We start from the raw sequence: 25,535 nt of genomic DNA on the forward strand, positions 1-25,535 counted from the left end.
AGGTCGATCTTTGAATTTAGAAATGGGCAAGTGGGTGGCCAGAATAAAAAACTTTGATGCAGGGAGATTGTGGGGGTAAAGAGGAGAATAAGCAAAACATGGGGTTATGAAAAGTTTGCAATTGTAATTCTCCTTTTTCATAAACTTGGACAGGAAAGAGACCTAGGGTGGCTAGATGAGGTTCTTTACGTTGAAATGTAAAAATATCTGGGTACTGCTACATACACACATTAAAAAAGGGAGGTATAAATCAAAGGGCAGAGGCGCCCAATCGATATGAGAGAAGTAAAGGAGAGCAGCATTGCTAGAATCAAGATAGAAACACAGATGGTTTAAAATGCATTGTGCGAATTATACAGCACCATCTTAAAAAAATAAATAAAAAAAAAGGTTCCATGTCCGCTTAAAAAAATAAATGTATTTGGGGGTCCCCCCCCCAAATCTGTCCCTTTCCTAGATGTCAAACCCTACTCCAACCCTCTCTTACACTTGCATCCCTTTACCGCCTCTACATTTCGATTCGTTTTTGATGGAATTTTTTGGGAGTAAAAATTCCATCAAAAATATCTCCTGTCAGGTCAGCCAAACAGTGGTATACGCAGGAGTCTTCAGGACTCAAGGATTTGGGGGTGTGGGGGGCAGAGGGGGCAGGGGGGAAAAATAAAACTGTACACCAACATTCTTAAAATGTAAGCACATAATCCATTAAAAAAGGTATGGAAGTGCAACAATCTGATAAAATCGTGCCCCTTGCAGACATTGATAAGAAATGGGAACTGAAATGGCAACAAGGAAGCAGTGAAGAAGATGGCAACTAAAGAGGCTAATTCAAAAGTATAAATTAAGTAACTACTTAAAGGTACAGAAAATCTTAGACGGCGTGACCTATGGAAAGGAATAACCCGTCAGCTCATAAGGACATCCAAGCTAATAAAGATGCATCAGGCACGCAAAGCTGGTAAGCCAAGCCAGGACCCTAAGGTTGGGCATGAGAAGGATTACATGGAACGTTTTCAGAGCACATGGTGCCTCCAATTTGCAAAATGGGGTCAACCACTTCACTGATTGCCAGGTAAAGTTCCAGGACATATCTACTTCACCCTGGATGACAGCATGGGGTGTGATCAAATTGTCATAAGAAAATAGATTATGAATAGATCTCATTTAGAATAATCATTTAGAAAAAAAATGTCAATAAGAATGCTCAAAATTAGGTTATATATTCCCTTGCAATAAGAGGAGAGCAGACAAGAGGGAGGGGTATGTGGTTCCCTGGAAGCAGCAGATCGGTTTAGGATGCAGACCATTGCCCACAGAAAGGAAGACGTACTGGATTTAGAGGGTAATTTGGAATTTGAGGAAGGGGGCTTCACAAGTTAAAGAATGGCTCACCCGGAGGGGTGGTCAGATGAGAAGGAAAAATAGTTTAAGTTACGAAGGTCAAGAGCTGAAACGTCCCCAATAACGGGATCGAACGTTTGAGTCAGGTGATCCAGTTATTAAGAAACACAAAGAGTCAAGTGGTTGGGGATGGGTGGACTAGTCAAACCTTGCAGCAGTAAGCTTTAAAATGAAAATGGTGGCATCCCAGTGGAAAAAAACGTTGCAATCCACTGCAACCAAGAGGGATCCCAAAGCATGCTTTATGATAGAAGTGTCATAATTTGGGAACCAACAGATCACTAAATGAACACAGGGTTCAGTAATCAATGTTCACCCTCTTGTTAGAATTTTCTGAAGAGGATATCCTGTTTTGATAGCAATGCTATCTAGCAATAGATGCTGCATTAGAAAATATATTGCACAAATAAAAGATCCAAGGATAGAATTGAAGGTAAAGAGCATTCTCGAACAGCTGAAGACAGGTGCATCTTGGGAACAATCTCTTTTACTCCCATTTACATACTCCTGTATACTTGGCCTATTAGCTAAAGATAAATACCACCACCAAGCATAAATAGCAGGTCATGCACTACTAGTGCTCAAACTTTAATTGGGAACACCAAAGCAGAAGCAAAGAGGTTTGAGGGGGCATGTAATTTGTTAAATGCACCCAGTAGCATTTGATAACCTTAGAAATTATGGACCACGCACACACAGGAATATAACAGATGGGACAAACTGCAGGCCGTTTTAGAACAAACCTAAATAGAAGGGAACAAATTAGAACACTTAGCTTTGAGAATGCAGTTTCGAGTTACAGGTTCCTGGAGACTACAAAGTTTAGACATCCATTTACCTACTTTAACAAACTCCTACATGAGAAGTGGGTGGGGCGGGACAGCTGAAGTCCAGTTTTATCTCTTGGCACGCCTGGAAAACGCATATTTACTTAAATGAAATGTAGAATAGCAAAAATAAATCGCTATATGGTGCCGAGAGGCTGAGAAACCTGCACAGATAGTACCTTCATTACAGCTTCATTTTGATTTTCTGATCTACATTGCTTTTTCAAGATGGAGTGCTTTTTTCACATCTAGAGTATACAAGATATTTTCTGTAGGAGGGGTTGAATTGGCACAAAGAGATCAGGAAATGGCCGAACCAATGGAAAAGTACAAAGCAACCGTCAGAAGAAATGAGGACTGTTAAGTAATAATCTATAGGGTTTAAAAGATATTGCTTGTATTCCAGATTAGCTTGCCACCAGAAAGGAAATACCTTAGCGGTTAGACAATTACCCAAGCGCAAAGGAAACACATTATTCTGCGAAATAATTACATTTTCTGGGTTGGGGCGAGGCATGTTCCACCATTTGTGCAGATCCGTTACAGATTTGCAATACTCATTTTGTTTGAGGTAAATTCAAGTGTCTGTACTGCAGGTAGTCGGACCAAAGTTGTGGCCACACCAGAGCTACCGTATCTGCACTCAAAGCTGTAGAACAGTCAGTGGCAGCAAACCGGCCTATTTGCGGTGTCCCTTGTTCAGCGAACACCTCCTACAATACCCTAACACCCATTAGGCACCCATTAAAAAGGATCTTCACGCAGACTCTGCATGCACATTTTGTACAACTTGAAGCAAGGTAATATGTGAAAGGTTGTGGACTAGTAGCTAGATCAGCCAAGCCTCCATGGAGGGACGCAACATTTGGATACATCATGCAGTCCTCTGCACAAGCAGTCACAAGTTACCAATGGTGAATGTACGTGCCTCAAGGACCACCTCCAATTCCAGCAGGTTTATGTGGTCTTTTTTTGCAAAAGGGAGGCGGTCTTCCTTCTCAGGAAAGTAGTTACATTTTGTGCTCTGTTGTGGTCACTTGTGCAGCTTGTTCACATAAGGTGCACTTTTTAAGTCAATCTAGGACTCCTTATAATGCATCATGCCTGACTGGCCGTTAACGCAGGTGCAAAGGTCTCCAATGTGCCTCCCCCCCCCACCCTGGCAGCAATATACTGTTTTAGGTGGGTTCTTTTGTTGGAGCCTCAAAATGTAGAGCTTTCCTGCTATGGAAGGTGGAAGGTTGCTGTTGCCGTTTAGTGTCACATCCGTGAAACAAGTCTGTTTGAGCAATAGGAAATGGAATATACAACTGTGGATATGGATAAATCAGAACTGTAGTCAGATGTTGCCCACGGTCTCTTCGCCTGTACCTAGACAGTTCCTTTGGCTTTAAGAAAACCGTAGCGTGAGGGGGCGGGAAGTCTGGTCACAGGGCGTCTGGACTTGCTTTCTTCTGGTTCCTCTGGTACATGGCGTGCTTTGTAGTATGTAATCTTACTTTCTTTTAGCGTTCCTAGCACATTTTCATATAAAGAGGTTGACCTTGAAAGGGCAGCCTTCAACATCCAGAACCTTCCATGGTTTGACCTGGAGAACTGTGTGGCATCATGTCTCAATGGAGGGTCTGAAGCATTGCATAGCCCCCGAGATCTAGCATGTTTAGGAGTGAAGACTGATATACCAAATGGCACATAAGGTGCCAAGACAGATATAAGCTATGCCGCTCACCACCACAAATTGTAGACTGATGGAACAATAGAAACACAAATGAAAATCTGCAATAACCATTTAGCTTTCCAACTGATAATGGCCTGTAAAAAGCATGTCAAAAACATACGTATGCCACCGATAAAAGCCTGGAATGCTTGTGAAAGTGTAGAGAAATGCTGGCTCCCGACAGGGGAAATGTGTTGGATAGTGGAACAGCAGGACGCTACAAAGTGTCGTTAAGGCAAGATTTCCTTTTTGCCCTTTCCCTGCATAGACATCAATGACAACTCTCCCACCACCTTTTTGCAGTTTTGAACCGACCGGCCTCGATTTGGAGGCTAAGTGAAGCCTTTTAACTCCGCATGCCTTGCTAAGCTCATTTGTTTTGCGGGCACCGATAGTCCCTATGGCGATCAGTGCATGTGAACCGTTTCTCCATTGTCAAACCCCTTGTGTGCTTCATACTGCACTTCACCTTGCAGCACGGGGTGATGGGGATACTTTGTGTCCATATAACATTGTTTTGGGGAACTTTGTGGTTGCCTGCATAAGTTCAAGACTGGCAGTGGCTATTTACTAGTGGTTTCCCCCATATATTCTTGCATGCACTTTTGCATTTTACTGCTGAATGCATACACTCTAAAATGGCTGTGTCTCAAGACGTTTGCCTTTCCTTTGGCCAGCTTTGATTTTGGCCTTCTTCCTGCCGTCTCTGGGCTGGATTTGCCATATATGGTAAGCCCTTTTGCAGGCAAACCTCAGCTTTGCTGTGCCAAACAGCAGTAGGAGTGTGTGGTTGGATGGGACTGGGACTGTGACGTCCCACAGTCTACATCCGGGCCACAGTAGGGGTGTGTTGCTGGGCAGATGTGATGGCTGGTTTGGACAACAGCAAATTTGATGCCGTTTGCAGCCATTCATCAGACCATCACTGGAGCCAAGATCCTTAAAGAATAGCATCTTGCTGAAGACCCGAAACTCATCCCTGCAGCCATCCAGCAGGTACTCCATCATCCTTCCCCTTTGCTGACCTCAAGCAGCCCTTCACTGGCGCTTCAACCCCATGGCCTGGTGTAACAGCCAGTCTTTATCCCCTTCAACAGCAGTCTGGTTGTTAACAGCAGCCCCCTCCCCCCCATCGTCCCCCGAAACCATTGGTAACCAGAGATTAACAAGCGGGTCAATATCAGTAGCTCGAGTACACAATTGAGCATACACAAGGCATTTATTCTTAGCACAGGGACCTTGTAAAAATCACGTGCACGGGTGAAACAGATGCACTTGCCTCATCACCCGACTGACCACTTCTTTTCAGTATGGCGACCGCCATCATAAGGAGATCCCAAAACCCACACGCATTTCGCGACACCCTTTCTTCACTCTCAAGCTTGAACTGCAAAACCCTTAGGTCTCAAAAAAAAAAAAAAAACAGTAGCAAGGTCAGAAATCCATGGGGGTGAGGGATTATGGGGCAACCATTGTCTTGCTAAGCAGCCACTAGAAGAACAGGTGCAACATGGAAGTGCCCAACGGTCTCAACAGTGGGAACACAGCTCGGATACCTCACACAACACCAGCGGCAGCTATTAAAGGAGCACCCCGCGAACAGTCACGCTACCAGAACGAGATCTGGTATCTACATGTCCGCACTTCACAAGGGCATTAACCATAGCTCGTCAGCATATGCCAGGGCTCAAGCCAACTACTGGGCAATGTGACAAATTATTTTCTGGAGCGGGTCGACTAGGATAAGAAATAAATGAAAGAAGTGGACAAAACTGACTTGCTCCTGCAACAACATAAGCAGGTCCTGGCAACTGGGATGAAATACTTGCAGGTAGGGGAGGGTTAACATAACAGGAGTTAACAGGAGTAGAAGCGCACTTTCACTTCCAAAGGGGCATCTTGGCGCCAATAACAGATTGTTAACCAACTTAAGGTACTCATTTTATCCACCTCGGAAAGATGAAGGGCCGAGTGGACCTGCTGAGATTCGAACCTGTGATTATGAGGTCAAGCACAGGCCCCTGTAGTGGATGCATTAGCCCACTTAGCCACAGACCCGGCTATTAGAAGCAAGCCAAGCGCCACGTCCCTACGATTGCCAAGCACCAAGCTGGCCACCATAACCCTGACACAAAGTTTGGAGCCAAGAAATAAGCGCGCGCTACAGCCTGAAGGTGGTGTATGACTAGGGCTTCTTGAAAGGCCCATTGCTTCTTAGATCTACCTTCACATCCAATGTTTGGCTCTTGTCCATCCCAACTGCATTAGTAGTTTGTTAGTGTTCGTAAGGCCAACTATCCTGAAGACTGGGAAACACCCCCCCCTCTAGAAAATCATCCACCCAGTCCTAGATCTTGTAAATAAAAGGCATTGGACTGGAACTTAGTACTGTTCAGTCACTACACCATTTAATACCCAATCTTGACATGAACACTACAACAATGGTAGTCAGGACTGCATCCACAATCTTGCGTTTTCATTTACCAGAGACATTGACAAGTCTGAAAGCCCTCTTCAGAGGATCTTTTAAAAAAATATATATCTGTTGCCCCCCCTTTATTGGGGGTGCAGCGGGTGTGGAGGGCTGGAAGGAAGGTTGTTCTTCAGGTTACCTTTAGTATAGCTTGAGCTTTCATTTGTCAGAGATACATCCCCTCAGGTGGACAAGTTGAGTAGTGGGCAGCAGATAAAGAAGGGCGACCAATCTCCTTATTCTGCTGAAAAAGGGTATCCATCCACAGATCCTCTCTTTGCACACCAACTTCCACTCGCTTGCCAAAACAATTAACGCACAATCTGGGAGCCTTAGAAGATTAATATCCATGTCAATGCTAGCTAGAAAGAGGCATGGCGAAGGGCAAGGGATAAGATATTGACATCGTTTCCATAGGCGCATCAAGTTTTTCAGTCATCGTTACTGGGAGCACTGCTCTACGCACCGAGGCGCGAGAGCAATTAGTAAAATGAAATGCATTCAGCATAGCCACCTTTAATGTTGAGAATATTCGCCGGCAGATCATTTTATCCTGTTATCCGGAATGGGCGGTTGGGGGGGGGGGGGGGAAGAACCAGTCACACTGGTGGTGGGTGCAAGGAAATCTGCTCATATTTCAGGATTCCGTCGCTCCCTGCATTAATTACCAGTGAGTGACAATTGATTTAAAAATTCTCTGCATCATATTCAAATGATGAAACAATCTGACCCTAGCTTAGTTAGCAAATAACATTCTGCTTGCTCAGATCTGAGGACTAACTGCTTCTGAGGAGCCCGCCTCCTCCTTTGCTTCCGGAATTGAAGGATGAGAAAACAAGTGATCTACTTCAGACTACACAACTTCACTTGAGCATGCAATACTGGTTCACTGTATGTGCATAAACAACGTATGCATCAAGGGATGATTGTTAAGCTTCACTTACAACTAGGTCAATCAAAAATCAACCGATGATAATCTAGTGGAGGAAAAAAAGGTAGTGACATTTAAGGACCACATGGGATCAGTTTTTGAACTTGGCTCTCCAATGCATTTTTATGTCTTTTGTGGAGAAGCTGGTCGTAAGGAAGGAGCATTTACAGGAGGATACACCACTCCAACGTAGTTCTCCCAAACTGATGTGCCAGGGTCCCAGATCAAACCTCACTGAGGAGGGACAAAGAGGTCAGAACATGCACATGGTCTTGTGCTGAAGGGATGGGACCATACAGTTCAATCTAGTCGAAGTGGATTTGCAAAGCTTCGCCCCCAAACCATAGTTGTGTAATGGTGCAGCAGTCCGAAAAAATATAGTTGAGCAGCAAAATGGTTAAGAATACTGTATATGGCTTGTACAGCCTTATTTGGGAAATTACAGCTGTGCTGCAGACCTGGCACAAACAAGTGTAGTAGAGACTGGTTTGCAAACCAACAAATGGTTTTAATAATCAGCTCTTGGAGGAGTTGTAACAATGGTAATTATTCTGGGCAATCCAAATTGAGCAGCAATCTATGGGACCCAAAAAGATCTTGGAATCTCTCACATGGCAGTAAACTGGACTCCAACCTCCTCCGCACAACAGTAGAGAATAGGAAAATAAAAGCAGTCTTCAGAGGGTGCAGGAGTAACATGTAGGCCTTCTGCTGCTGGAGGTTTATAATAAACAAAAACGAGAGAAGTAGGAATGGTGGCCTCAAAACATTGGAAAGAAACATGAATGCTGGTTGGAGGCAATAACCAAAAAGGTACCCTAAAGCTCTTACAGGTTTATAGGGTAATGGTCCTCAACAGCAGAATGTGTTAAAGTTCCTGTACTTAATGAATGGATTAGAAGTGAATCTGAACCGAGAATTTGAGGGACCAAAAGCATCTACCAAGGAGCCTGTGGTTCTTCATGGACAGATTCTCTTGGAGACAATGAACCTAATTGAAATTTAAAGGAATGGTTCGCCCAAAACATTTTATTTCAAAAATAGATAGGCAATATAAAAAAAAAAACGATTGGCATTTTTTTTCCGAAGTCCCTATGTAAAATTGAGCAATTCAAGCTCAAAGCTAGCACATGGGGGCATCCATTTTGTGAAATGGATGCCCGCCGCTGTGCTCGCTTTGGCTTTTGCAGCACTAATGAAGGAAAAGCCAGCCAGCTGTAGTAAACAAAAGCTACCACTGGGTGGCTTTTCCTTCATTGGTGCTGTACGTGGAGGACAGGGACCGGAGACTACAGGCAGAAAAGCTGCAGCTGCATCTCGGTAAGTGCTATTTTTTTAATAAAAATGAACACTAGCTGCGTTTTTTCTTCTACGTTTTCCGGGCTGGAGGAGCCCGGAAAACTTAGAAATAAAACCGCAGCTTTAAAAACGTTGTAAGTTTGCGGTCGCTTTTGAAGCGACCGCAAACATAAATACAACGTTATTGTGTTTGAAAACGCTGCGGTTTTTCTTTCTAAGTTTCTCAGGCTCGGAGGAGCCTGAGAAACTCAGAAAGAAAAACTGCAGCGTTTTCAAATACAACCGCATTGTGTTTCTGCCTGCCGTGGCTATTACTTTGGGTCTCAAGTGATCCCCCAGGAGAGCACCGGAGACCCAAAGTGAAAGCAAAGGCAGGCAGAAACACAACACTGTTGTGTTTACATGCTGTGGTGTTTCTGCCTAAATCTGCTTTCCCATTTGGGGCTTTAGGGCCCTAGAGCCCCAAATGGGAAAGGAGATTTAGGCAGAAACACAACGCGGTTGTGTTTGAAAACGCTGCGGTTTTTCTTTCTAAGTTTCTCATGCTCGGAGGAGCCTGAGAAACGAAAAACTGCAGCGTTTTCAAAACACAATAACGTTGTATTTACGTTTGCGGTCGCTTCAAAAGCGACCGCAAACATAAACACAACATTTTTAAAGTTGCTGTTTTATTTCTACGTTTTCCAGGCTCCTCCAGCCTGGAAAACTTAGAAAAAAAAAAAGAAAACGCAGCTAGTGCTTATTTAAAAAAATAATAATAAATAAAATGAAAATAAAAAAATAGCACTTACCGAGATGCAGCTGCAGCTTTTCTGCCTGTAGTCTCCGGTCCGCGTCCTCCGAGTCCCAGCACCAATGAAGGAAAAGCCACCCAGTGGTAGCTTTTGTTTACTACAGCTGGCTGGCTTTTCCTTCATTAGTGCCGCAAAAGCCAGCACAGGCGGGCATCCATTTCACAAAATGGATGCGCCCATGTGCTTGCCTTTGCACATTTTGGAGCTTGAATTGCTCAAAATTTTACATAGGGACCGTAAAAAAAAAGGCAATTTTTTTTTAATATTGCCTATCTATTTTTGAAATAAAACATTTTGGGCAAACCATTCCTTTAAGTGGCAGAAGAGCTTGTGAAGCCTAGAAAATGACGACGGGTGAGAAGCCATTATGACACTCAGCAAAGCAGGCATCAGAACCACACAGGCTTTAAAAAACAAAATAAATTGTATATTTTTGGTCAAAGAAAGGATACCGATTTCCTGATAATCGGTCTTAAACCTACATTTATTTTCTAATGCCCAAAGACGGGCAAGGGGTAGCAAAGCAAGCATGTATAACGTTTATAGAACTAGCCAGGACTTACATCCGTAGTTGGTATGGAACTAGATAAAACGGATGGCCAACGCTGTTCTCATGTGCTCTCAAACACCAATGGCTCAGATACAGTAAAAAGCACTACTGCAGCAAAACAAAAAACACAGATCTGGCAGTAGAAGAGATTAAAGAGACTATATAGAACAAAAGGTAAGAATAGTGCTGGAACGTTACTAACACACCCCTTCCTACTTGGTGGGCAAGGGGGCAGCTATGGGAATGGGAACCGTGGAGGAGAGAGTTAAGGATCCGATGCTCAAATGAGGTATGCAGTCTCCAAGTTACATAAAGCAACACTTATGAATACGTGTTCATGTGATGGCCCCAAGTCTTGAAGTAGGACGTGGTTCACATATCACCACCAGGTACCATATAAAATTAGACATTCAGCAGAACCTAGTAAGTGTTATTCAGTACCACTTAGCTTTTGAGAACTATATTGCTATGGCACGAACATTTGACAGGCATGTAATGGATGCTTGCCCAAAGCTAGCAGGATTTTAAACGCAAGGCAATGGCATATTAGGTCCTAGTCATGTATTCCTTTCCTTATTTTGCACCTCACGCAACTTTAGCTCAGTACTCTTACATTTGAACGTAAAAGTACATTCTTTGAAGTGGCTTTTAAGACTCCTATACAACTCAACCTGTCCCTAAAACAAAGGATTAAAAGTACTATATAGGAAAGTGCATAAAACCTTTGCAGGCCCAATTCAAATTTTTTTAAAAGTTGAAAGTTGCAATACCTTTTCTTGGACTAACAGAAAATACGCTGCGATGGAAAAAGGCATGAGCTTTCCAAGTAACCGAGACTTTCTATAAGGTATCACTACATATTATCCCCACCAAATATATTGCTGTATATGGTCGTTGAAACGGCCATAGGTGATATTTTGGGGGGGTTTTGTGAGCATGGGTTGCGGGGATGTCCCCCGACCCTTTAAAAATGCAGGGGTTCCGGAGGGGTGTCCCCCACAGGTTCCATGCCTTAATATCACCGCAGAAATATGGCAATATTTTTGCAGGATATTAACACATGGAACCGTTCTAGAGGTGACAAAAAGCACAAGTGAAGAAAACCCCCCTCACTTTGGCTTTTTACCATTACCATCTTCGGAACTTCAAATAGTTCATGCATTATTTTTTATTATTCCATTGTAGTATTTTCATTGATATAACAATGTTTAACTTTGGAGAGGAGATATTTTGAAAAGGAAATATAAGAGCTGAACCACAGGTGGGAGGGAAGGAGGGCAATATTGACCACAGACTAGTAAGGACATGAAGGTCGCACACCACAGCTGAGCAGTACAACAAAGCAGGATAGGTTTACCTTGACCTAAACCTCAAGTGTTTTTCTCCTTCTGCTTTCCTGTGACAGGGTCTATTTTTGCAACTAAGGTAGACTTCTAATCCTCAACAGGTTGGGCGGTTTAATTGTAATATGTGACATGAAACTAACGCAAGGATAAATGGTTCATATGGTATTCTCTGAAGTCTTAGCAGACACCCAATTCGGCAAATTGCTGCTAAATGGCCAAAAGCAACATGGCTAAAATCACTGAACTCATTTTGTTGGGTTAACTCCCACATAAAATCATGTCTGGGTGTTTGAGGATTAAAATTAGTCACTGGATTGATTCCAAGACACACATTCTCCTACAACTTTGTTAGTTGGCAAGTGAAAAGTGATTTAACGGTTAGGGTGACCTATCAAAGCATTGCAGCAAAGGCATTGCTGGAATTGCATTGCTCACTGTAGTATATGTGCCAGTAACAGCATTTGTGTGTGCATCAGTAGAGTAATGGCGGGGATGACCCTGTAAAATAGGTATCCAGGCAGAGGGGAACTTGTAAATCGGGGGGCGGGGGGGGTTGTACCTCAAGAGGAAGCGAAAAGGGTGGCGGAATGAGCACCATGAAGCGGTTGCAGAGGAGGGAAATTGAGAGTGGGCCAAGCAGAACCAATGGCCACTGGAAACAAAACAAAAAAAGACAATTGATTGTAAGTGGGGCAAGAGGAAAGAGGAAAGTTTTGATGCAAATGGGGTTGGGGAGGGCCTGCCCTCCCACAAGTCGATTCTGAACAGAGGACAAGTGGCAACTTAGTGTTTTGACAGGAGCAGAGAGGTAAAGTGCAAATACGGGCAAAGGTAGCTTACCCATTTGAGAATTAGATCCCATGCAATGGGTATGGGTAGGCCTTCTGCTTGACATCACAACGGCTCAAGCATGATTGCATATGGCAGAGTCATATCACGAAAGTGACCCTTCCTGAAACAAAGATTGTATCCGCTTTTCATTGCATTCACAGTAGAGGTTACCAATGCAACAGTTTGAACAGGAGGCCGCAAAAAATATTGTATTGCCGCTGTAGGAAAACAGCAAAGCATTATGAAAAACGGAGATGGAATCATGGTAGACATGAATAAAACTAGAGGATAGATCTCAAACAATGCAAAGCAGCAGATTTATTATTACCTACAAAAGTCAAAAAAGTCAAAATTGGAAAAGAAAAATACTAAAACAGAAGAAAATAACCCTGCTGAATAAGCAGATTGTACTTGTTAAAGGCTGGCAATACTGAAGAAACTGTACCAAAGGGCATTCAAACGGTGCATTGCCCGTCATTCTCTATCAACTGGACTAATATTTTGTACCATGAGAATTAACCCATCACATTCCCCTGAAACGTAGGGAAAAACTTGACAGGATACAGAAATGATAAGCAACAAACTGTTATCCAAGTCTGCATGATCCAAGATCCAAATACTCGATCAGCTGCTCTTAAGAAAGTCCCTGAAATGTGACTGACTGCCAATTAAAACAATGCTGCATTAGGCAACACTACCCACGTATGCCTTTCTGATGTAAGATATTTGCACAAGCAACTGTGTGCCTGGCATCAAAAACAACAGTTCTCCAGCACAGAACTCAATCGCCCGTTGGGAGTTGAACTTGGCTTGCCCACAAGTCTTCGAATGGTCTATGTAACATAAGCTAAAGTGAAAACCATACACCACTTGCGGATAGTGCTGGCCTAAGAAGAGGGTGAAAAAGGACCACAGATGTCGAAAAGTAGGCTAACGAAACCAACGCTGCACTATTAGAGTATGAGAAAAACATGCAAAGTTATGGGAGAAAAAACGGGAGAGCATATAAAATAGTAAAAGTCTGTAGGAGGGAAAGAAAGTGACATCCAAGAATGTGCTTACATTTTATGTTGCAATTAAGGGACAGTATGCAGATCATACATTTGCCAACACTGGAATAACAATAAGCAGGCCAGACACTGCGACCAACCGATAATAAAAAGAACAAGACCTGCATTGTAGAATTGGAATGAGATCAGTTGATCCTTTTAAAACCGCTTTTAGAGGTGAAGTAACATCGGAAGCAGCAGCGAATTTCTTGAACCTTGAAGTGCAGCATTCCCACATTACACCATACAAATGGGATTTTTGGTCTGGTGAAGCTATCCAAGAAACAAAGCTTAAAAACTGTGGAACTGGATTTCTATAGTCGGCGCACAAGGTGCAAAGGCGGCAATATTTCAGGATTTAAATGCAAAGTCGGACTATGAAGATGTGGAGGGGAATAAAGCTAGTATTGGTTGGTTTATGAACTGCTACACTACGACAAGCCTTATACACCAGGAATAGAAGAATGTGTAGTCAGATTATTGGTACCCATATTTCCTTTGGACATTTAGCAGCAATTCCATCTGTCAAAGCACCAATTAAATGTGATGCTCTCTCCCCCTGTACCCCCAAACCACCCTGGATTTCATGTTTTGGTTATTATGTCAGACAATGCATAATGGTCAAAATATGGGACCGACATGGCAGAGGGAATACAGCTTTCCACATTTTGACTAAGTGTGCTTGATAAATTTTATAAAGAGCTTACGTATCTGAATATTTTAGCCATTTACTGATATTAGCAGTACAAGTACTGGCCAAAAAAAGGTCAGTCGCAAAATGAGGAAAGGGGAGGGGGTCCATTTACTGCTAAAAAATAAACCCTCCCAAGAGACTTACTTCCCAGCTATTATTTAAGGGGGTCATTTCCCCCCCCCCCTTCCATTTCAACGTTATTCATTGCTACTTCAGTTTGGTTAAGCATAACGGCAACTTACTCGATTTGCGCTCCATGAGTGACAAGAGCACTTATGCAATCCATACTACCAGCTCTGGCTGCTTTATGAATAGGCGTTTCACCTACATAATCCTGAAAAGACAAAGAACAGTTTTTTGTCAAGCACAAACCTCCCCCCCCCCCCCCGCCCCACCCCAAAATAAGAATTACCCACAAGAGCAGCCCTGGGTTCAAATAAATAACTGTAACCATATTCATCCCAGTCAGTGACTTTAATTCTAAGATTGCAAAGGCATAACAGTGTTCTGATGCAAGATCGGCCTCCAAAATACCTTGATTCTAACTACAGTCGTAATGAAGCAATTATAGTACAATACATTCTACGACCTTTGTATTTTTAAAGCTCCCGTTTAAGCCAAGTCAGTCCTACAAAGGGAAATTGTTGGCCCATACAAGAAATCTAAACACACACACACCTTAAAACCTATATCAATAGGGCCACAACCCAGCACAGTGCCCAAGTGGTACAGACACGATTTTACTAGGTCCGATGTCAATGGGCCTTTGTGTTTACGACAAAAATGTCCTCAATTGCATTTGTAGAAAATCAGCCTCCGATTAATGTTTAAGGGAGAATGGTCCAGTAGCTACCATATAGCCATCCGATAAAAAAAAGCTAGTTTTCCACTCGACTAGTGTACAATATCTTTAGGATGAAATTCTAGACAAACACAACAAGCACTCTTAAATTGCTAGAAATGCTATAGAAGAGTCACCCAGCTTTTATTCCTTTCACAAGGCTGGCTGAACAAGTACTTCTAGTGAAATTAAGTCCACCCAATTTAAGAGCGTTTGTACGGTGACACTAGAAATACATTAAAATTATTTACAAGTCAGGCAATGTGAAATTATACATAAAACTACATGTCCCAAAGCCAGGAATGGTCACTTAAAGTGGCGACCTTTGGGGGTTTAGCAACTGCATTCCACCAGGTTTGAGAGCAAGTGAAGTTTACCCATGTTAGCAAACCCCTCACTGGTTGGCATCTGAAAAGCAGTGCAATGGAAAAGGCATGCATTTTACCTGTTTATTAACATTGGCGCCCGCTTGAATCAGCCAGATTAGGCACTGAGGGTGTCCTCCAAAAGCAGCAATATGGACAGGCGTTTGAGCAAATCGTGTCGTACTGGCGTTGACTGTGGCTCCTGCTCTTACCAACTGCATCAAACACTCCAACTTCATACAAAACAGAGAAACATGTTACACAGTGGAATAAAATCTAGTCGCAAATCGGCTGTACAATATGAAAACTCCCATCAAGTGCTCCTACTACTCAATGATTGCAATCAGGTTCCAGAATTTAAGGTTTTATTTGCCGAAGTAGCCATGGATCCTCGTGGGTTATAGGATCCCATCTGCCATGCCAGATGCCGCTACTGCCTCAGCTCTTGTACTGTCCATACTAGACCTGGGAGAGACAAGGAATTCATGGGCATGGCGAGTATGGGGGCCTGGCCTGGAAGGCCAAACACGAGCACAGCTTGGAAAATGGCTGCAGGGGAGGGGCATGTTTCAAGGGCTAAAGAGGTTTGGTGCTACAAAAGGGGCTGGGCGGGAAAAGGGGATTAAACAGCACTGGGGCGAGTTGCAAGAAAAGGAGCTAAAGGGGGCAAAAACAGATTGGGGCAACAACAGTGTCTAAAGGGGTTGCAGCAACAAAAAATGGACTAAAGCGAGCTGGAAGGCGACACAAGGGTTGGGGGGATAGTGCAGGGACAGCAGCAGGTTTTTTTAGTTTTTTTTTTTTTAAACAAGGTGTGCAGGAGGAGCAAAGATGTGGTAGGCACTCCCACTCCCTTTACATCCGTCACCATGACAGCCGCTGCACAGGCACAAAAATAAATGATACATTTTTAAAAAATGCGCCAAAACACGCCCCTGTCCCTGCCAATCAATGAATGGCTGGGACGGAACAGGAAGTCAGTTAGCCACGCTACTTTAAGTAGCCGCCAGACTTCTCGTCTCTGCCGACTGACTTCCTGTCCTGCAGCAGCCACTCAGATTGGCTGGGACAATGACATACCAATGTTTTTTTTTCTTTTTTAAAACAGCAGTGGGGTTTGTGGGTGGCACCTGCTGTGGGCAGGCACAGACCCAAAGGAGGGTTATGCCAGATCCCCAGCTGTGACCCAGGCCAAGCTGAACTGTGGCGGGCTAGTCCAGCTCTAGTCGCTACACCTCCACCACTACCCACACACTCGCAGGTTTTGTGTGCTATCTCTCCCCAGCTCTCAGTGCTTTCCTGTCCCTGCGCATTTCCTCAGTGGGCCTCCTTTCTCTGCCTGCCCTATAAATCAACAAGAGACAAGGGAACCCTGATGCCAAGCTGTCATGAACCCATTCCTCAGTAGCCATGTCACAGCGTGTTCTCGTTCCCCTTCACTCCCAAATCATGGGCTATGAGTAGCACTCGGTCCAGAGGCCAGGTACTAATTGCATTATTGCCCAAAGCCCCTATGGAGTACTATTTGTTGAGAACCATTAGGCCCCATTATGCACCCAGTGTCATTTCTGCCACTAGTTCACTGGACATTTTACTGGGATGCCAATAGCCATGATAATCTCACCAGTGTGCCGACTTGGGTGGTGGAAGGCCTTAGTTCAATGTTAAGGGTCCTTGCTACGCTCCAGGCCATTTACTTGGCCTGTGTATTAACTCAATGGGCTGCCTCTGGGATGTGAAGGGGACTAAGAAAATGACATACAAATCTGTATTCTTCACTCCCTACGACAGTGTCTCTTTGCAAACCGATACAGACAGGGCAAAGTCAGAAAAAGTCAGACCGAGCAATCGCCACTTAATGGCCTACAACCCATGGCCATCATCAAGCCAATGACACAGCCAATGACAGAGAAAGGCTGAACATGCTGCATTTTGACCAGTCCAGCCGATACAAATTCCATAACTTTTTCTAACATTTGTGGATTAACAGCGCTAGGTGTGTTCTTTACAACTTTTTTCTCCACTGGTAACAGATCTATCCAGTACTAGGACAGCGTGCACTTTGACCAAACAGAAGCTTGAGTAAAATAATGACGAGCCAAAGAGAGTAGAACATTTACAACAAAAGTGGAGCACTTTTAAAGTACAGATTAAGAAAGTGGAGAGGGGGAGTGGGAGTACTCGTCACACCTTGCTTTTTTGTGCAGAAAGTGGTATGTGTATTGTGTATGACGCTATTCTCAAAACGGTTCTAAACCACAGGTAGGGATCAACAGACTTCTTGCTCTGTGAGCATATAGTTTCTATATACAAGAAGAAACTACTATATTCCATTAGGTGTCACCTTATACTCTTCCCACATCGAGCGGAATTAATTATCACAAAATTTGATTAGTCATGAATCCATCAATTTCATAAAACAATCATAAAAATGATAATACATAAAACACAATATAAACACCATGAGTGAGTAACGTTGCAATCCTTTTTCAAGGATCTCAAATGTGTGTAGAAATGACACTCCGATTCCCATGCCTCACTACTTTTAGCCTATTTCCTGTTAGTATATTTCAAAAAACCTGATTTGTACAAGTTTCTGTCCTTAATATAAAACAATGTAGGACATTCTTCAGGGGAGTGTGTCTTGTGCCGGTATTAAAAATCTTCTTTGGTTGGGGAAGAGTACCCTGTTAATCAAAAAGGACACCCAATAATAAGGTATAAATCTCTGTTGACATATAATCACACCCTCATCCCTCAAAGGGTATCGCAGTATGTTACTTACATACCCCTCTTTCCTAGTAGTAACTCTTTGACCTTTTCTGGTTCTTGCTGCAGATTACCAATTTCTTCAGGGAATTCTTGCGTTTCCTCTTCTCTACACTAGTGCACAATTATAACATTAATACCATGGGACATCTATATCGTCCCATATATATTATCTTTAAATGTCTAGACAACCTAAGATGGTAATGCTTACCAGTCTGGAAATCTCCAAACAATTACTTTTCTCTGAGTTCCCACAATTCTAGATCTAAGATGATAATTGCCACCCTGTAAGACAGAGTTAGTACACTCTGTTACAAATATTAATTTAAAGGAGTATAGTGCAGTGCAGTATGGAAAATAAAACTCACTTGTTTGTAGCTATGACTAAAGATGTTGTAGTTCACAGCTTCATCCCTAGGGGAAATCTTGTAGCAGAAGCAACGAAACGCCTCAACTACTTTCTATGGGTCAGGTTCTGTAAAAATACAAGCGTGCACATAGCCAAATGTGGATGTGGGGGTGACACCTAATAGAATATAGGACTTTCTTCTTGTATATAGAAACTGTACGACGAGCATTTGTTCACATTTCGTTTTTGCTCTTATACATCTTTGTCATTATAGCTGAAAATGGGGTATCTGCAACATTCCCCAAGTGTAGAGTACGCACATTTTCTCAATAATAAGATCAACGTCCATGGTGGATGCCATTTTGGCTGCGAATCGCCATCATTTGTAAGTGATAAGATTAAAGCTAGCTTTACTAGTAGGTTTGCTCCTATTGGAGCAAACATAAGCGTTTTAGTAAGATCCAGGATCACCATTCTGTTTTGGATATTTATAAACACCTGATCACAGATAACTTAACTGGCAATTAGGCATCAGTGACTGGGGTTCCTGAATACATCCAAAGAAGTTTCTATTAAAAAATAATATGTTAAAAAAAGAAAAGGAATGCTGCAAATTAGGTAAATATACTAGAATGGGATGCTTTTGTCCGTGTATTTCCCATGAAGCTGAATACAGGATCTTTAACGAATGATGGAAGGGTGAAACTTAAATCAATGTTTTTATAAAAAAATATTTCATTGGTAAACACATGGCTGAACGCAAGCTGCTGAATATACAAATTAAATGCCATAGTCTCCCGATAAGCTCCTAAAACAAAAATGTGTGAAAAAGGTGTATAATGGTTATATAAAATGGCAGCAAAATGCATTTCTATCCTTTACTAAAATGTGTTTTGGCAAATAAGTTATATTTTAATTACTAAATAAAACGAGACATACAAGGGTACAATTTTGGGTTGATGCAACAGACAGATTAAGCTAGTTTATAGAGCATTAATGTGTCCCTATGGGAGGGTAGGTTTGGCCTGGAGAGCCATCTATGTGGCTGCTCCTCTAATGGCCTCCTTGCGAAGGCCGCTACTACGACAGCTATGCTACTGTCCCTGTTCATGAAATTTGATGGCCTGCTGAGATTCGGAACGGCTGTGGCACAGCTGGCAGCAGTTTGAGCCACCATCGAGCCCCCGCTCACTCGATCTCTGCAAATTCTCAACGTGCCCAGTTTCGGCAGATTCCAAGATGGCGGGCGCTAATAGGAGAAGCGTAACCCCGAACTCAGCTACTATAGACCAAGGGAACCCTGGGGGGGGGGGGGGGGGGGCCTTGCTCCCCTTTGCCGAACCACCCATCATCACGGCCGGATCGGAGCATAACTAACTTCTGCTACTGTACCAGCCGGGTGGGGGGGGTAGAATCCATGTGATGCCAGCACGCGGGGGGTGTAGGCTCCCGTGGAGGCGGGGGCTGCTGGCTCTCCTTTGTGCGCTGGCACACCACCAAGCCTCGAGCCCCCCTATCAACATCTGCAGCTCCGGCGGGCCTCCGCCTACAGCCCTTGCTCCCATGTGGTGTCTGCAGTGGAACCGGACCCTGTAGTTTTCCCGGACGCGAGGGATGTTCCCATCGCACCCCTTCACCCCGCAACCAATGCGGAGCCCACTTCTGTGCTCGGCTGAGACTACTTTACTGCGCTCCACAACGAACCATGAGGGACGCCAGGCCTCCACTGTCACAATGGCATGGACGCGACACGATTAATAAAGACTAGCTTGAGCATCTGACCAGCGCACTCTAGTCATCCAACTCCCTGTCCTTTCTACCTGCGAGAGGATTTCACCAAGCTGTCCTTCAAGTGCACTCACTGTGGCCAGCTGTTCAAGCACAAGGAACTGAGATCGCCATATAAAGCTGCACAAAGGGGACAAGAAATACCACTGCCACAAGTGTAAAGCAGCCCTTTCCCACAACATCCACCTCAAAAGATTTGCATGAAAACCCATAGTTCCGCAAAACCATTCAAGTGTACAGTCTACGAGCAAGGGGGCTCCCCTCCACAAACTCGCTGTAGTCATACGTAATCCCACAAAATATTAGGGAAACTGGGTCTAAAGCTGACAAAGACTTGAGGGGAGAAAGATTTTAAGTGTGATTACTGAGAAGAGACCCTCACAGTCAATTTGGTGAAGCACGTGCTATCACGACATCTACAACTTTCAGATAAAAGCTTTGCAGTGCATCCATTGCCCGGAGGCATTCTCTAATGTGAACCCTCTACTGACCCACACTGATCAGACCTAAGCCAATAAAAAGCACAACCGCACATGTGCCCAGAACAGCTCTCCTGTACAGACGAAATCTGCTGCCACCGGGATAGCCACAGACAACCAGATTCCAACAGTCATATCATTCATCCTGGCCTGCTCCTGAACGTGCCGTCCAGGCTAACTTAGCAGCTGCCCCAACTGCTCTCGAATCAGAGGCGTGGACCCACTCTGGGGATTCCCTTTGGGCAGTGAACAGAGGGGGCCTGCCGCATGTGAGGCACAACACTCCTATAGAACTTCTTTGGACTGGATTGCTTCCGGGACTTGCATTACGCAACAGCCCTCCCTCTACTACGGGGGCGGGCGGGGAGAGGGTTGGCCGCACCGAGATGAAGAGGACACAATAGCCCTTAGGCAACAAGGAATTGGGATCAGACGTCGACATGAAGGAGTGGGAAAAGACTGATTGGGATCTAGTATGGAGGTTAAGAGTGATATAGGCCGGGGGGGTGGGGAATATGCCAGTTATATTATGGATTGTGTATTATGTGAATTTAAACCACAGATCTAAGGTGGTACTTTTTTTTTTTTTTTAAAACCAATTGTAAAAAATACAAATTTAAAAACACGGACACCCAGCCCGACAAAAAAATAAAAATAATTTTAAAAAAGTACACACTGTCCTCCCTCTCCCCCCCCCCCCCCCCCAACCACCCTTCTCCCCCCCCCCCCCCCAACCACCCTTCTCCCCCCCAAACCCCGTGTGAACCCAGGCCTGGTTTCCCCATGTGAATTTCTCGCAGCACAATCAGTATTTCTTCTGGACACCCCAAAGACACCCCCCCCCACAGCCCACAACTTTGATCCGTCTACTTTCTCAAAGGCCATACTAGGTCCATAAAACCAAGATAAACCGCCTCTGCCTTGCAAACACAGAATTGGGGATAAGGAGATACAAATTAAGACCCTGTTCCATAGTTCCTAGCCCTGGATGAAATCCAAACTGAATGTCAGAAAGAACTGACCCTTCAGAGAGCCAGACACTGTGCTCCAACAAGACCCATGCAAAGATTTTAAAGGAGGTGTCCAAAAAGGATATGGGCCGACATCAGTCTGGAGGGGTCTCCCTTTTTAAAAACATTGGAAAAATAATGGTGGATCTCCATGAAAGTGGAAGCTGGCCAGGCTCTAAGCAAGCATTGTAGGCTATGGGCATCACAGATACCCATAGATCAATTTGATACAGAAACACATTGTCTGTAATTGCATCTGGACCAAGGGCCCCGTTACGGGCTTGTGCCTTAATCGCCAGTGAAACCTCTTCGGTTTTAAAGCATAGGGTTGATCTACTAATCCTCCCATCCTCTGGTGCTCCTCTAGCTCCAAACAGGGAGGAAACCAGGCTTCCACTGCCACATGGGTGGCATTCTTTATTGGGCAGTACAAAAATGCCATATCTGCCCCCTGGGCCGCACACGATGTATGCGATTGTGTGTGTGTGTGTGAGGCACTGGTGGGCACAGGGGGGGTCGGAGATAGCATTTTTAACAAGCTGGACATCTACCGTATATACCCAGTTTACATTTTTTTTTTTATAAAAATAAAAAAAATTAAATAAAACGCAACATCCCTGTCCCCACTAACACAACATCCCTGTCCCCACTATCGGGCGCACACAAAAAAAAACCACTGCTGTCCTCTGGGCCCTGCATCGCCTCAGAAGGAGGGCTGCTTTTGGCCAGTGGGGACGGGGAATTGTGCAACAAAGGCACCCCCCAAAAATCAGCTCCACGGACCAGCAAACACACATTCATACAACAAGCACTTGATCATTCACACAAGCACCCATCATAATACACTGAACAAAAGCATACACATTTAAAAAAAAATAAACAAAAATGTACATTCTGCCCCAGTCCATAAGTTTCCCCTCCATCGCTCCTGCTTCTACGTAGCATGAAAAGGAATCGGGAAGCAAGAGCTTCCTGCACATAGCGCACAAGGGCCTGAGCGCAGGTGACAAAATGCCCCACTCCAGCCTGCTCTGTCTGTATATGTGCGAAGAGGCACAGGAGCACCCCCCACCCCCGCCTCTCGCACATACAGACATGCAATTCACCAGTCAGCATTTTGAATTAGCTACGCAGCCTTGCCTGGCTCATTGAGCATGCACGGCTGGGAAACCCTGTTTGCCATTCACGGTTCCGCCAACCCAGGAGCACTCCCTTGGCTTAGGGAGCGCTCAGTGTTTCACTGGGCTGGCTCCTAGACTCCTCCATAGTGGGGGAGGGGGCCGGTGGGCCGAGGACCCCTCACCCATTATGGACGAGCCGCCATGGATCTCAACCCTACCGCTGGCTTGACTTGTTGAAAGCCATCGAAATTGACGCAGGCTTGTCATTGGGAACTGGTGCAACTGTTTAAGTATCTTGACACTGCCGAGTCCCAAAGACAAGAAATCGAATGCATTTGAAGCTGTCCTGTTCCTCTCGGTAAGCCTACAACAGCGTTCTGGAACCTTTATAAAATATGACATTTTGTACTGGCAACTCCATCCCTATTCACCCAATCTACAAACCCCAAGTCACCCTAGTCTGCTTTCCCCTAGTTTTCCCTTACATTGGGCCAGTAGTGTTTTATTAAGTGTGCGCCTTTGTGTTCATTTAATTAAAGATCCTATTTTTATAGAACCTTGCTTTGACAAGCTTATTTTACCCATACTATTGCCGTTTGCGTTACTTCTCTGCCAGTTCAACACTCCTTAAGAGTATGGCCTGCCCTTGGACTAGATTACTGAAATCAGCAAAGGCGGTATACCGGTCGGGCTATACCAATTTTAACTTTTAGGATCATTGCTGGTTTGGCAGTGGTGTGGCGTCAGAGTAGGAGCTTTTGCCACTACTCATCGCTGTACTCCTGCAGAGCAGTAGTCATTTTGTTATAATGTGTTTGCTGCAGCAGGACAAGTACGTGGCTGGGTCTTCCCGTCTTAGGAAACTTCCCATTAAGACCCGTCCCAAAGGCTAGCAAGAGTGCCTGAAAAGAAACAGTTCAGTGCCAAAGATGTCAACTGCTCTCAGGAGAATAGAATGCGTAATTACGACCAATGTAAACACGTTTTGCATTTATGTTTTTAAGTGACCCATTGATACAGACAGGAATTTGTTACCTTTGCAAGTGAGAGTGGTTTGTTTATTCTGCTTCAATTATAGCTGCAAACCGAACGGTCAATGGATAATGCCCCGGCCTCTATGCTAGTTGAGCAGGAGGTTGGGAAATGCACCAAGGGAAGAAGTTTAGTTTTTCAGGGGCCAGTAATATCAAACTTGCTATCTGATGACATTGTTGTAAAAATGAAGAACAAGCATCGGTGTGAATGGTCGGTAGTGTGATACACCTGTCCATGCAGCTGTTGCAGATTACAAAGACCAGTCAACAGAGCATGTTGGAAACATTGATGTCACTTTCTAATTTCAACCTGTAAAATGTAATGCCATACTAAACCTAGATACAGAAATGAGGGAAGGCACCCCCATCGTATAAAAAAAGAAAAAAAAAGGTTTACATTAAAGCAAGATGTTTACTTTTAAGTACCCAACACCTGGAACCACTCTGCCACAGATGGTTCGGTCACCATTTGCTTAATAAAGAGGGATACTGGCCAACACACAAAAATAACATTTGTAACACTAGACTTTTCTAAACCAAAACCCTTCAAATAATTATAATACCAAATGTTTGATAGCACTTGACATCTACACAGTGATGGGTATGCATTTTGTGTCAATACAGGAGTCTCAGATTATGCTTTACTCTTTCCTTCTTGAGCATCATCGTCAACACTTACAACAAACAATAAAGACTTAAGCAAAAAAAGACATTAACCCAGAAGTTTGATATGTGTAGGATGCACACTTCATGTGACATCCCGGTCCAATCGCCCCCCTTCACAGTCTAACATCCTCTTTCTTCACCTTCTCTTTGCTATTCAGACAGCAGATAAAATCACTTCTGCATATGCAGCGTATGAGTGTGGCTGGAACAAATACATATATATATATGGGATACATTACTCACCGTAATCGTATTTCTGATGCTTGTATCTGCTTAGATTCACATGCTGTGCATAGGCCGACATCTAGTGGAAGCTGCGGAGTATTACAGTTTGTTTTTCGAAAATCGAAAAAGGGCGTCGACACAGGGCGTGCCAGTAATACTATCCCTAGTGTGACGTCCACTGTACCCATGATCCCTCACGCGTCTAGGATCCCCAGATTGTGTTTTTCCTGACATGAGGAGTAGCGTGAGTACAGATAGTCCAAGCAGATAGACAGAAAGGTAAGAACTAGAAGCAACCATGCGCCTTCTCTCGGAGGGGAGGAAGGGTGGGTCGCATGTGAATCTAAGCAGATACAAGCATCAGAAATACGATTACGGTGAGTAATGTATCCCTTCTGAGGCTTGTGGAATCTGCTTAGATCACATGCTGTGCATAGATTAGCGAGCAGTACCAGAAGCAGGAGGTGGGATGTGAGAAGGGTCATGAGCAAACAGGTGTCTTAGAACCGCTTGTCCCACTTGTGTATCTGTCTTGGAATGAGTGTCAATGCAGTAATGCTGAGTAAAAGTGTGAATAGAGCTCCAAGTAGCTGCTTTGCAAATGGTGTCGAGGGGAACATTTGCAATGAAAGCCAGAGTGGCCCCAATGCCTCTAGTAGAGTGGGCCCTTGGTGTAAACGGCAGAGTCTTTTTAGAAAGAGAGTAACACAGCTGTATACAGTTGATAATCCACTTAGAGATAGCGCCCTTAGAGACGCGATCCCCCTCTCTGCCTGTAGCTACGGAGACAAACAGTTGATCTGTTTTCCTTAGCGGTCTGGTTTTATTTACATAGTAGAAGACCGCCCTACGCACATCTAGGGTGTGTAGTTTCACCTCAGCCGAGCTTTGTGGGTTTTGGAAGAAAGCCGGAAGCTCGATGGACTGGTTTACATGGAACTTGGATATGAATTTTGGTGAGAACCTAGGGTGTGTG

The 25,535-nt window shown here is 44.1% G+C and overlaps 1 protein-coding gene across 3 annotated transcripts in view; it reads right to left on the reverse strand.

The window, feature by feature from the left end:
- Window positions 1-25,535, reverse strand: part of ANKRD10 (ankyrin repeat domain 10) — a 302,983-nt gene that overhangs the window by 93,336 nt on the left and 184,112 nt on the right. For all 3 annotated transcript variants that reach the window (XM_069636764.1, XM_069636763.1, XM_069636765.1), the window contains 2 exons: window positions 15,199-15,351; window positions 14,155-14,246 (listed from right to left, as the gene is read on the reverse strand). In XM_069636764.1, the coding sequence (XP_069492865.1) occupies window positions 14,155-14,246; window positions 15,199-15,339 (233 nt within the window). In that variant the 5' untranslated portion in view covers window positions 15,340-15,351. The remainder of the gene's footprint in view (window positions 1-14,154; window positions 14,247-15,198; window positions 15,352-25,535) is intronic.

Source organism: Ambystoma mexicanum, chromosome 7p (assembly GCF_040938575.1).
Source record: "Ambystoma mexicanum isolate Mex_15411 chromosome 7p, UKY_AmexF1_1, whole genome shotgun sequence".
Lineage (NCBI taxonomy): Eukaryota > Metazoa > Chordata > Amphibia > Caudata > Ambystomatidae > Ambystoma > Ambystoma mexicanum.